Source organism: Lutra lutra, chromosome 12 (genome assembly GCF_902655055.1).
Source record: "Lutra lutra chromosome 12, mLutLut1.2, whole genome shotgun sequence".
Lineage (NCBI taxonomy): Eukaryota > Metazoa > Chordata > Mammalia > Carnivora > Mustelidae > Lutra > Lutra lutra.
In genome coordinates, this window is record NC_062289.1 from 18,298,533 (window position 1) to 18,312,632 (window position 14,100).

Consider the following 14,100-nt stretch of genomic DNA (forward strand, 5'->3'; position numbering starts at 1 on the left):
CTTATCCCAGGACATTCTGAGTCAAAGGTCTGGGGTGGGGTGCCAGAGTTGTGTTTTAAAGAGCTCCTCGTGTCCTACAGCTTTGTTTGCTGGTGGATCAGCCACATAATCCAGGTCCTAACCCCATAAACCCATTGTAATCTCAGATTGGAGTCAGCTTTTCTGTGACAGGCTCTTCACTGTGATTCCACTGTAATTAACAACATGAGAATGGGCTGCATTGAGGATAAAAACATCTATTAAAATACATATCTTCAATAATAAGTCAACACAATAAAAACAAATTTTAGGAAATACTGTGTAATACAATAATGACATTCTAAAATGTTTCCCATTTCCAATGTTATGTCTATGTGGCAAAGCAATTAGAGCAAGAGAGGCGTATTTAGTCATTTTGGTCCTTGGTGTCAATTTACCCGTGGCCTTGATTAATTGGGCCACAGAGCCCAGATAGGTCAGGCAGGTGGCCCAGGGGCTTTAAGTCTCTGGCACCTGTGATGCCCCATCTGGGTTTTTCAGCCACATACACACAGTCCCAACAATCTTCGTAAGCAAAAGGACAGTTCTGCATATTCAGGGAGAAGTAGAGGCTGAACAGATACTTTTGCCTGGCACATTTAAACAATCAGAGGAAAAGGACTTAAGGATCCAGGTTTATACAGAAAATTGCTTGGTCTGTTATTTTGCACATGAAGACTCAGCTCAATGTCATTCACTATTATTTGCACATCTTCTTAGCATATTGAACTAACGCAATAGTGCAAAATCTGCTGTTGAAATTACAGTGTGGAAAGCACTGACAGAATGTATTCCTGATCTTAATGGACCCCCGCTGAAAATAATACACATGGAACGATGCAAAAAGTGAACTGTTTGGTGGTGTTTTCCAGCTTAAATAAGCTGAATAAAAATTTTAAAAACAAGTACATGACTGTTCTCAGTATTCAGCTTCAAATTATACATCCATATTGCTAAGACAAGTTTTGATACGGTGAACACTGAATTACTGGATAAGATTCCAGCCGTCAAATATGAACTGTTAATAACTAAATTGTGATTTACCAGAATCATGATCGACCAAGGGGGTTTTCTCTCATTTCAGGAGAACACGTAGGTGATTACCAGTAGGCTGTTGTATGCCTAGGCAACAAATAAATACTACTTTACACTGACAAATAAATACTTTTTTTCCAGGGTGGGAAGAAGAGAATATATTTTCCTCCTTTACAGTCTGACTTATTTTCTGTACCATGAGGACCCCAGACTATAATACATTCTTTTTGGGCCCACCTTCATTTATTACTAATATGGAGGAGATGAGGAGTCACACTTTTTCTACTGATAGTCTGTGCAATCTTGGGAAAATCACTTAGCCTCCCTATTTCTCCATATCTCGTTTGTAGCATCAAAGATTAGGACTAGAGAAGCTGAAAGGCTCCTTGACTTCCCGTATCCTATGGTTCTACAATTCCATCTCTGCTTCCTCCAGCCTCAGGTTGAGCTTTATTTGCGTCTGAGAGTTCCTAATAACTACTGCTTAGCCCAAAGTCAGAAAAAAAGCTCTTCCCTTCTCTAACTTCCCCACCAAATTAGGTTAGTCATGGCACTAACATTCGTGGATAACTAGAGGCCTGGACACAAGGAGGCCGAGGAACCTCTCCCCTTGCACGTCCTGGCTGGCAGCCCCATCAAGGTCACATCAAGGTCACAGGCAAATGGTACAGCAGTCACAGTCAGCACTGCTAGGCACACAATACTACTAAACACACAGCACTTTTCAATGGTCAAGGACACTTGAGACGTGGAAGCAAAGGCAGAGGTACTGTAACTGTTTTAATCATCAAATATGGGGAAGATACCTGGGTGTGGGAGGAATTCTTGGTATCTCATTTTAGCTCTCTATCCCCTGGTTTAAATGTCTGCACATGACTCTCAGAACAACCAATGAAATATGGTTGAGGGACTGGCATTAAGCTGTTCACGAAATGTGGGCTTTTTTCTCTCCACAACTGACGTGGTCATTTGTGTTGGTATCATACATACATGGCCTTGAGGGTTCTATGGTGAAATTTATTGCAATAGCTGAGGGTGAATTCTGCTGTGAGGATCCCAGACAAAAGGATGCACTTAGCCTAGAACAAATAAAGCAAGGGCAATACACAAGCCAGGGGTCTGTATCTGGGTTGAATCGGGTGGGGGCACTTAATAGTCCTGTCTGTCCATTTCACTGCTCTTAACCACACAGCCCCGGAGTTCTGGTTACTTATACCACCGCCTTTTGAATCAGGACTCATGGGACCTGCCAACTCTTTTGGTGGCAATAGTGGTTATATAGGTTTGATCTTTGAAACAGTTTTTATTTTTATTTATTTATTTTTTTAAAGATTTTATTTATTTATTTGACAGAGAGATCACAAGCAGGCAGAGAGGCAGGCAGAGAGAGAGGAGGAAGCAGGCTCCCCGCCGAGCAGAGAGCCCGATGTGGGGCTCGATTCCAGGACTCTGAGATCATGACCTGAGCCGAAGGCAGCGGCTTAACCCACTGAGCCACCCAGGCGCCCCCTGAAACAGTTTTTAAAAACAAGAAGAGAGGGTGTATGATCAGCTAGAGGCTGAGTTTCTCTGTGCTGGAATTATAGGTCAAGGGTACAATGAACAAAAGGAACAACAGTAGAAGCTACCATATATTGAGCGCCTACTACATGCTGAGAACTGGGGTAGACGCTTTACCCACACTCGGGGTCTAATGTTTGCAACAGGAGGGACATAGGCTGTGCAGAAAGAATTTATAAAGTATGAGAATTGTGGTTAACCACTATGGCATGGCCCGAGGCTTTCTTCAGAGATCTTTGAAGAAAAGGGAAGGGTGGTCTTTTGGATCAGTTCCAGAAAGTCATGCCTGGAAACAGGATAAGCCTGATCTCTAAGCCCTCTGGTTCTGGGAAACCAGCCTGTTTCCTCAGTATTCTGAGTTCTTGTGAAAGCGACAGATGAAATGATGTTGGAAGATGGAAAAGTCCTCTCACTCTGATGTTAAGACGGAGCCAAGAGCAGCGTGAGATGTTAAACATCTTCCTGAACTTGAAAAGACAAAAAAAGCCCCAAACCAAAACAAACAAACAAACAAAAAACCAAACCAAACCAAACCAAACCAAACCAAAACAACAACAACAAAAAAAAACAAAAAAACTGCAAACCAAAAATGGCATTAGGATGAGGTCTACGTTAAAAGTACAATAAGCTGTTTTTAGGGATTCTGGTCTTTTTGCTCCTTCAATCTGCCTGGTTCAATGTGTCTACATATTTATATTTAGGGAAATCTAATGTGCACATTGGGAGTAAAACTCTAGAGTCAGGATCTGGACCGTGTAACACTGGCATTTATATCACTTAGCTGTAACCAAATGAACTAAGTGCTTAGGAAGAGCCAACTAAACACTTCTGTCAGTTATCAATCTTGCAGTGATCCTAACAGAGCACAGCATGGGCTCTGGAGTACTGTCCTCTTCACAGTGACAGGGAACAAACATGGGGGGGGTTTGATGCCCATCCAGTGATACCAGTGAATTTAAAAATGTTTTTTACTGTCTCCTCTTCCAATTTTTTCAGGTATTGAGCTGTGTTAATGTTTCCCATTTTGAAACATCCATTCCTCTTTTTCCTATCTATTTGGATTGCTATTCATGCAACATTTTAAGGTGTGTCCCGATTGGTAACACATTCGAACCTGTACAGTTTTTCTTTCACTAGTTACCATCTGGACCAATGGAAGCTGCTCTGATGAGCTTTCTGAAAAACGTGAGAACAAGACAGCTGCCCTTTTGGACCAGGAGGCAGATGAGCCTAAGAATGATGTCTTTTCTTACTGTATGCGGTTTAACTTTGGGGATGATGATACCTTCCCAAAGAGGGACAGTGAGCTGATGACAGAACTACAGCAATTATTTCAAACAGCATTTGTAACATTACAAGCAATCTAGAATGAGATTTCTGAAAAAGAACAAGCTACCCCACCCAGATGTATTACAAATGTGCTTGACTGGCATTTGGAAAGAAGAAAGAAACTCTTATTAAAATTTAACATCAACTTGGCCAGACTTTGGGCTGAACTGGAACAACAAAGTGCTGCTCAGTGAAAAGCCAGGGATGGGAGTGATGTGATTTCTACTTCTGAGGCGGATATAATAAAAGAAGAAAATGGCCAACTAATTCCTTCATGCCAGGGCTAGACAGCTCAAATTCCAAGGGTTATTTTGTATCAAATCCTCTTATTACCCAATGGTTTTTCCTTATGAAATGCTTAATTTTTAGATATATAGATTTAGACAGACAGATTCCAGTAGGAAAAGGGAGTAGCCACAGTCTACAAGTGTCTTGCAGGGAACAACTAGTTCTGAGAGGTGCTGGTGGACACAAGGATGCTGAGCGTGACCTCACCTCAGCCCGTTCACATGGGACCTGTCCTGGTCAACTTCGAATCTTCTATTCTGTTCTAACCCTCCTGCATTTCAAAGACTCTGAAAGGGCACCAGGCTTACAAGGCTTTAGGGTACACGGGGATTCCATAACAACTTCTCAGCGTTCTTCCTTTTCCTCTATGTGTTCCAGGCTCTTAAGCTGACTCATTGCCTCTATGTTCTGAGAGAATTCCCTGCCCGGTGCTTGGGCTGAGACTGTGGGAGGCACCAGACTCAGGTTGGAATGTGCTTGCAGATGTGGCAATAGAATGATTTGCCGTAACGGCACTAATGTCAAGAGACGCAATGCCACCCACAACGTGAATTTTCTTTATGAGAGGGAAGGATGCACTGCTTTCTATGCCACTCACCACGGAGGGACCGCTCTGTGGTGGAATGACTGCGCAGGCCAGTGAGAACTTCATAAGAGGCATATCTTATCAAAGTCATCCTAAGGGGATCCATCATGATTTCGTCAGTCAGTCATGAAACATCAAAGTTACCCAGAGCTTTGAACACATCCAACAAGTACAGATGCAACACATACAGGCAAAGCTAATTTAATAGGATTCCTAGCAAATTATTAAACTCCACAGTGGTGGGGCAGGTGGAGGGTTGTAGGGAAAGAGATGGAGAACAACAGTGAGAAAGAGAGGGAGTGAGAGATGAGCTATGCAAACGATTCTTTTGTTTGTTTGTTTCCATTTTGAAGAGTCCGATCCCACCCAGGCAAAGCTGAAATCCTGCCCAAACTATGAGGCCCATATCTCAAAGCTGCGGGAACTATAGCTCTCATCCTCATAAAAAACGGGAGGCCATTTATTATCAAAATACAAACACGAAAATACTTCAGACTGTTTCATTAGCAGCATAGTTCCAAATGCAACATTCCCTTTATCAATCAAGTTTAAATCATGTGGCTTCAACTCATTTGTCTTGCCAAGACCCTTAAAAGAGCAGTGCAAAAGGAGGGAGAGACGACATCTTTCCTTTTCAATGGCAGACAGTCTTTATAAGGAAATCTCTAGGGTTCTATTCTGAAGACTATTCCATTTGATTTGGGGCACTTTTTAAATAGCCATTTGGCACTTTCTGTTCCGAGTCTTAGGCACAATGTGACAGAGTTAGCTTGGTGAGCCCCTCCCCATGCATTCGGTACAGCAGCTGGAACTCGGCAGGCAGCTGGTGGGACTCCTGCCACTTGGTGGTAAATTTGGTTCCTTTTTTGTCATAGTAATGGTATGGAAGATCTTCCCTTGTGTTGGGGTCAAATCCAAAAGGCCAAAATCCATACAAGTGGATCTCTTCACATATTGCTGATGCCAGGGTGTACATAAGAATGCCTGTGCTCAGCCGTTTGGGTGACAAATGTTTGTTTTTCCAGTACCTGCGGAATAATAAGTACATGTGGTTTCAGAGGCCAGTGTTGGTTCCACTCTGAGAAGGTCACTGTGACTGGGCTGGGAGGTGGATTTGTATGTGGAACTTAAATAGTCCTTGCCTTTTCTCCTCCTCCAGAAATAGTACCAGGCTTGAGTTTGTCTTTCAGACCACAGAACAACTCGGGGCAGGACTGGCTATATAACTCGTGAGACCCAGGGCAAACCACTGAGAATTTCAAGAGGGCGGTAGCTGAGCATTAAACCAGGCCCCGGAGCCTCCTGAGCACAAGCTTCTGTGTGACCATATAGGCCGTTCATGTTCCATGCCAGCCCTTTCCCCTGGCTGTCCTCAGGAGCGGTGGCTCTGCCTCAGTGGTGACAGCTCAGAAGGCCGCACTGAGAATGACTCTGCTTCTCATACACAAAGGGCCCTTGGAAGTGGGGGAGGAGGTTGTTTAATCTAAGGGTACCTCCTGTGTCACTTTCTTCCCCAAATCTAGAGACTAAATCCTTCTTCTTTGGTCTAGAAAGAGTGTGGGGACTTATTTTTCTGTACCTTCTTATAAAAAGTCACATTCCCTGTTCTGTTGTTGTCTAGCTAGATGGTCCTGAGCCCTCCTTTAGCATGGCAGGGCCTAAGAAAAGTACTTGAACCCTTTCTGAATTTAAAAAAAAAATGCTAAATTATGGCTATTTTTCCTTCCATATTTAGACAGTAGTTTGAAGCTTCCTGCCTATACCACCACATATTTGAGACCGCAGGGAGTGTGTGTGTGTGTGTGTGTGTGTGTGTGTGTGTGTGTATCATTGACTATGCAGCAAAATGAAACTATTCATGAGTCAGGTTTCTATGGACTGTATTTCCTTTGAGTTTTCGTTGAACCAATGTGTTTGGTTCAAGCCTGAGTGGCTGTGAAGCATTACAGCTAACTCCACAGCCTTTTGGGAAAGCTGGGGACAGGGTAGGCCACACCAGGCCCATTTCCTGAAGTTTCTAAGCACGTGTAGTTCCTTCTTTACTACTGAAAAGCTTCACACACAGATCATTCCCCATTCCAGTTGAAATTTAGAAGTTTAGTCTCAATCTTCTTACCTAAGGAGTGAGAATGACTTCTGATGATTCTTTTGGTATAGCTGAACTTAACTACAGCAAGAGGGGAGCAAAACGAGGAGGTCAAAAGACCACAGGAGGACAGGTTAACAGGAAGTCTGGCTTCAAATTCTGTTTTTGCCCATTTTGGGCAGTGACCTGTTGTAAATAACTCCTTTTCTTCGTATCTCAGTTAACTCATCTTTAAACTTAGGAGTTGGGCTATATTACCTCTCAAAAAGATGACCATACATCCCAGGAAGTTAGGATAGCCCCAAATTATGTTTGTTATCCTGCTGTAATTATTAATAGCGCCTTCTTTCTCTCAAAGACAAAATTCCAGTTTGGGCTGCACATTATGGTGCTTACCCTACCTGTTAGATACATACCACTTTATTAGATGATGATTCGTCCTTCTGTGAGAGGTCAACTAAACAGATCTTATGTTTGGGAGGTCTTAGAGGACTACAGGATGGGGACAAAAGTCTTTGAATTCCCTGGCTGCCATTCCCCCAGAACCCACTTGAACTTGTAGGATGATCTGGATAGTATATTAGGACATGGAGGCTACTTACACAGGGAATATTAGGATTGAGGTAGTTTCCCCAGATGGTTTAAAGGAAAATGAGTCTTACAATTAATTTTACTTTATAAAATGATGCCCTGGATTAGTGGCTCCCAATTCTGACTATATATTAGAATCATCTGGGGAGTTATTAAGGAAAACGGGTACCTGGGCCCTTCCCCTCCTACCTCCAGATAAATTACATTAGAATCCCTTGAACTAGAGCCCAGGCAACAGTATTTTTTTTTTTTTAAGTTCTCCAGGTGATTCTAGTGTACAGCCAGAGTTAAGACTCATCAGAAGAGATGAAAATATTGTCTTTCTGGTCAATCTCTCTATCAAATTATAAGGGATAACAACAAGCTCATAAAATACCCTTCACATGTTTTGGCACTGAAATCCCAAATGATAAAGGCTGATTATACAATTTATGATCTACCTAGGTGGTTTTCTAATCTTGGACATTGACAAAATTCCCAAATATCAAATAAAAAGAGGCATTTTAAGTCAATTGCTTTTTTTTTTAGAAAACTGCTTGGTTTGCCTGATTTCGCTGCTGACATTATGGGGACCTAGCCATCCATTTGAAGAAAATTCTTGATTTTGGGGGATTTCTATGACCACCTGTTAGGCTTACCACCAAGGGGGGAGACAGGGAATAGAGAGGGGAGGCTGATGAAACACCAATCCCCCCATTTGGCACTCTGTTACCAGCTGGGGGTAGAAGATTGCACTTCTTACCTAGAATGATTCATTCTTTCTTTACAAAAACGTAAGAGTTTGCCCTAAAGTGCTAAGCTAACCACAAGTAACTAACTGGATACCTCCCACCCCCAAGAGATTACAATATTCATTTGCCATCTGGTGGGGTAAGACTTAAAGGCAATAAAATATACACACCTGTTGACATGTTGCATTATATTTCCAGGCCAAGCCAATTGGACCTTTAACTGACCTCTGTGTTCAACAAAAAAGTCAACTAATGTCCTGGTAACAGTTGCTGAAGTATGGAAGAAAAACGCAGGGATCCAAAGAATGGCCCCATCGAGCTTTTTTAAACTGAGGAAAAAGTTGTTACGGTCCTGAATGGTCAAAAGATTGTTGTAATATTTTTCCAGAATGCTGGGGTTGAAGGTGGTAAGGTTGGTTTTCCTTCCAACATCTCTTTGGAAAGCCTCCGTAGGGGCGAAATTGCAACGGAAAACAAAATCTGACTTATCTATTTCTTGTCCACACCGGCTCCCTGTCAGGATCCCACTATTTCCAACCACAGCACAAATATTAAAATGCTTATTCACAATGGGTGACACGTCTGGAAGCAGTGATCGGAAGTTATTGCTAATAGAGAAAACATATTTATGGCTGGAATAATCATAGTGCATCAGTTGTCCGATCCGAACACTATTCTTGGTCAAAGAAAAATTTTTTATTACATCGACATGCTGAAGAATTTCTTGCCTAAAATGAAAAGAAATTCATTAAATGCATCCCATTCAAAAGAATTGATTTTGCATCTTATGTCTTACGCTGCCATTTCATTCAGACAAGAATCGTAAGTACATTGTATCCAAGAAAGATTATACATTCATAGTAATTGTGGTTGTTAGGGGAAGGACTGCTTCAGAATGTACAGACGTGCTAATTTCTCAGTCAAGTTCTGGATATAATCCTTCAATCCTTGTAAATGTTCTAACTCACAGTTTTAGATGCCATTCTGTGGTTTTCTGTCCTACATGAAAAGTGTATTTGATTGGGAGGGTGGGGGGCATAGGCCGAACTGTGTCAGAAAATACAGGGAGACAATTTACACAGGCTCCAAAGAGCTCACATTAACGTACAAACATTAGTGACTTAGAGTTTGTAACTAGGGACTACTTGTTTGCTATTGGACTGCAGTGTTCGAGGAATATCAGATATCACTGGTGTCCAAATAAGAGCCAAATAGATATGAGTCACTATAGTACTATCTATTATTACAATATGGAAGTGGTAGTATCAGTGAGTGTAGCTGAATATTAAATAGAAGTGAGATGATAATCTCATTAAGGTCCTTTGAATAATGAAACAAGAACAGTTTCCTGCTTGATTATATAGAAACACTATTTAGTTGGAGTAACTTAATCCTTAGAAAAAAAGGCCACGGTAAACCCTGAAAATGTATGCATAGAGGATATGCATAGAGGATAAACAAGGCAAGGGTGATACTCAGCACTAGTTTCAGGTTGCTTTCATGTTGAGCTTTAGGTAAAATTAAGCATTTCCTCTTAGTTTCAGCTATTTAAAATATTTAAGAGACCAGTAACATGTTACTTTGCTACTAATTCTACAAAATCACACTGTGAATTTCCAGTGGGTTTTTTTTTCCCTAAAAAATAGCAGGATTGAAACTAAATGTGTGTATCATCACTTAACCTGGAATTTTATTTTAAAAAATTACATGTTTGTCAAAGTATAAAGCCACATAAGCTGAAAGCTTTAATCTAAAACTTCCAAAGTTACCTATGTTGTCTTTACAAACTATTCTTTGCCTACTATAAAAGTAAAGTAAATCTAAAAAGATACTGGGAAAAGTAAAGACTTCCTAATAAGTATGGATTGAAAGGAAGGAGGTTTTGAGAAGGAAATATCGTTCTGACTGGTCATTTGGGTCACATGGCCTAGTGTAAGAAGAAAATTTTATTCAGTTAGGAAGATGTTTTAAGGGAAAGTAAAATGTGTACTATCATTAAAGTTTTCAGGGTTGTCTATAAAATTAATATTGGACTAAAACCCCAATATTTTAAAAGAAAGCCACTTCTTTGGTTTTCATATTAATCATTGCCATGGAGTAATTTCTAATTAAACAGTTCTAAAAATTTTAATACTAATCACATGGCTATATCAGCTTTTCTAGTAAACCATATTTTCATGACACCTTAGATATCTAGTGACTTTGTTTCAATTCTGTCATTAGCTTAAAATAAAAACAAGTGTGGTAACTACAAATGCTAAGACCAAACACAACCCTATAAATGAGTGGTAAAATGAGTTTCTGTAAAATAAGTATTCACACCCCTAATGAATACACTAGATGGCTCACATTCCATTTAGCAGCATAATAATCCCACCAAGAAGGAAGGCGTAATGACTTATCTGGGGTTGTGAAGAGGAGACCAGAAATCGCTCAGGATAATAAATTTGAATAAATCTCATCCTTCTTCCCCACCTCTCTCTCTCTCTCTCTCTCACACACACACACACACACACACCCCACAACATACATACACGTAAACTCCCTCATGTATAAATGAGGCTGTTATAAGACAACCTATAAAAATGATGTTAGATAGCTTTTACAATATGTTAAAGCCTGTTAAAGGTTTAATGAAAACAAACAGGGAAACCAAAACAAAACCGAACTTCGATACCTGCATATATTTGGGCCAAGATTTTCACTAGTAATTGATAGGGATGGATTATAGTATTTGCTGTGTATTTCTGGGTGAGGCAATTCTATTTTATTTCATTTTTAATTTTTTTTTTCTCAGAAGGAGACTGAAATGTATTGTTGGGTGGTCTTGAGGCAATTAACTTTTTAATTTATTTTTAATTAACTTACTTTTTTTAGTAGCTGGCTTTGGCAGTATTACCCGTGCATGTTAACTATAAATTATTGTGTTCAATTAAGGCCAGGTTAGGGGGGATATTGGAAATATCTTTTTCTCCTACATTCAACTGGTCTTCTTGATGTTTTCTTTTTATGAGGGGACACTACATACATAATAAAGGGTTACCAACCTGCCTTTGTGCAGTCAGGCCAAGAAGACAATGCAAATAACACCTCGGGGTTGGGGATAGATTTTTGTTGTTTTGGATCATTTTGTTTTGTTTTGTTTTTTGAACTCCAGAATTCAAAAACACCTTTCGGATCGTTTCCCCCTATCCTACCTTTGATGTAAAAACGCTGTCCGATTAAATGTCCACTTAGAAGGTTTCTCTTGGAGTTCGTGGGTCAGAGAATTCGTAATGGGCACAAATGACGGATCTAGAAACTTCAGCGCAAATTGTGACCTGGAGAGGAGCATGAGTACACAGACAAACGTGCTGGCCTTAGCTGGGGGAAGCAAGGTAGCCATTAAAGCCCAGGCGGCTGGGGGCTGGAGGGGGACACCTGGTACACGCACTGGTTCCATCCCGCCTGAGGCTCTCTCATTTGGTCCACTCTCCGCTCTCACACACACCCAGGGGGGGAAGAAAACTAGGGAAATCCGCCTCCATTGTCCATCCCTCCGGGTGCGGGAGAGACCATAAAATGGCCGTCTCGCGGAGAGCAGGGGCGGGAGCCCGGCGCACTGCTGGAGAATGATGCGCCCTGAGGACTAGGGAGTCAGCACCGCGGACAGCGGCCGCGCCTCCGCTGTCCGACCCGCGACGCCCTGGCTGTCCTGGCGAATTGATTTTTGGAGAAAGGGCACAGGAAACCGGAGACCCAGGGGAAGACTGGGGAGGGCTCCTGCCTTAACCTCTTACTTCCCGAGCCCAGTCTGACTTCACTCCTTGTCCTCTGGCTGGGGACCCCTGGAGGCCGCAGGCCAGCTCCACTCTTCAGCCCAGGTGGGGCTTCTCTAGGTTCCGCACCTCTGGCCCGCTTGGACCACAGGTTGCAGATAGTACACCTGCCCCTCAGGAGGTCCTCCTGGGAGAGCTCCTAAGGATCACTGGTAGAGGCAGCGGTTCTCGATGAGTTGCGCCAAGCTGAGCCGTGCGCTTTCCCAGTCCAGCCCCTTGCCCGGAGGTGAGCTGGACTAGGGGCGAGGGTAGGCGGCCCTTAGGAGGCTCGCTTCCCGCAGAGGGCGGAGGAATTGCAGAAATCCCGGAAAGGGGGGGTGGGGAGGGCGGGAAGCGGTGGTGGCAGCAGGGGGAAAGGATCGAGGTAAAATACCCCAGGGGCTTCAGGAGAATAGACCCGCGCATCATTTGATGGGGTGGGGCGTGGGGGAGAGGAGTGAGGACAGCGCAAGGGGAATCCAGCGCCTGCGCCATTAAATCGGCCCTGGACCGCCCGGAGTCCGGCGGCGGAGTCCGCGGACGCTGCACGGGGTAGGCGCTCACCTCACGCACGTCCATCTCCGGGTTCAGCGCCCCCTCCCACCCGCCCCCCACATCGCCTCTCCCTCCATCATCATTCTCCTTAAACCCTTCCCCATTTTTGAAATGGGGGAAGGGATGACGAGGAAGAATACGAGAAATGCAATCACATCAATTAGGACAACGGCTTTTAGGGGCTTTGGGTTAAAAAGAAATAAAGGAGAGGGGGAAGGGAGAATCAGAGAGAGGAGTGGAAGGACCACGCAATTATCTTGCCCAAAGTGTCTGGGAGAAGCCAAAACACCCCTTCTTACCCATCACCCCCATAAGCCAGATACCCGAGGGCGCTCAAATAGAGGCCCGCACTCACCGGAATCCCGCGTGGAACATGTACATTCGGGGCGCCCCTGGGTTGGCGTACTTGGGAGTGGTGAAGATGTTCTCCTTTTTCAGGGACACGTAGCTGATGAGCGATAAAATCAGCAGGGCGACGCTGAGCATGACCAGTCCCAGCACACTGGCGACCCGGGCCATTTTGCAATTTCTCATCCCGGGCTGGGCTGGGATCAGGGGAAGCAGGGAAATCGGTCCATTGAGCGGCCAGCCTCTCGCTGGCGTGTCAGTGTGTGTGAGTGTGTGTGTGTTCGCGCGCGCGTGTCAGCGTGTGTGGCGGGGGAGGGGGACCGGGCAGGGGAGCCGCGGAGGCCCAGGGGGGATGATGGGGAAAGGCAGGAGCCCTAGAGAGAAGCCGACCCCCAAGGCAGGGCAGAGCGGGGCCAGGAGGCTGGGCAGGAAGATGGAGGGTCTGCGCGGCGGCGTGGCGAACGAGCGCGCTGTGCGTCCCCGGCAGCCTGCTCAGGCTCCCCCGCGCGTTTCCAGCGAGGCTGCCATCTCCTCCGCCGCCTGTAAGATAAATGTGATTGGAATAATGTTACAGTTCGACCTAAGCACAGGATTTAATTAATGAACTCTAATCTCCCAAATAAGCGGGGGGGGGGGGGGGGGAGGGCCAGAGATGGAGGAGGGAAGAGGGGTGGCAGAGGGAGGGGAGTCGAGGCTGGAAGGCTGCAGCCCACGTCCACGGGCTCCCCGGGCGAGGGTTCGCTCGAGGAGGTGCCCGGGGCGAGACAGAAATCCAAACTTGGCTCAACGGACCGTTCATTACTTTATAAATACATTACAGGATAGGGTGATCAACCACTGGGCTTGCTCACGGAGATTCTACACCAGCTGCGTGCTTCTCCTAGAGGCAGAGAGAGTGGTTTTAGGGAGACAGACCTTTAAAAGCTTCTCTCCTCACCACTGAGGCACCGCCCTGGGCCCCACGGGGTAGCACGTGCCCCAGCAAGCCAGCACCCCAGCCAAGAAGCCCTAACAGCTCCTGGGACAGCCTGCCTTGTCAGCCCTTAAAACCTCCCCAGAATTTTCCAGACTCTCTCCCCTATCCACTTCGAATGCCCATCACGTACATTTTTTCTCACTAAAGGGTGGGTGGGTAGTGCCTAGCAGAGTTGTGAGGTAAGCTGTGAGTGTGGAGGG

General features: G+C 44.2%; 1 protein-coding gene across 1 annotated transcript; it reads right to left on the reverse strand.

The window, feature by feature from the left end:
• Positions 1-2,569: 2,569 nt before the first annotated feature.
• On the reverse strand, positions 2,570-13,477 carry ST8SIA3 (ST8 alpha-N-acetyl-neuraminide alpha-2,8-sialyltransferase 3). Its single transcript, XM_047698434.1, has 4 exons — positions 12,932-13,477; positions 11,422-11,544; positions 8,395-8,952; positions 2,570-5,844 (listed from the first exon to the last, which is right to left on the reverse strand). Exons 1-4 carry the CDS (start codon positions 13,108-13,110, stop codon positions 5,562-5,564), a joined length of 1,143 nt encoding a protein of 380 aa, XP_047554390.1. The 5' UTR covers positions 13,111-13,477; the 3' UTR covers positions 2,570-5,561.
• Between the last annotated feature and the right edge of the window lie 623 nt (positions 13,478-14,100).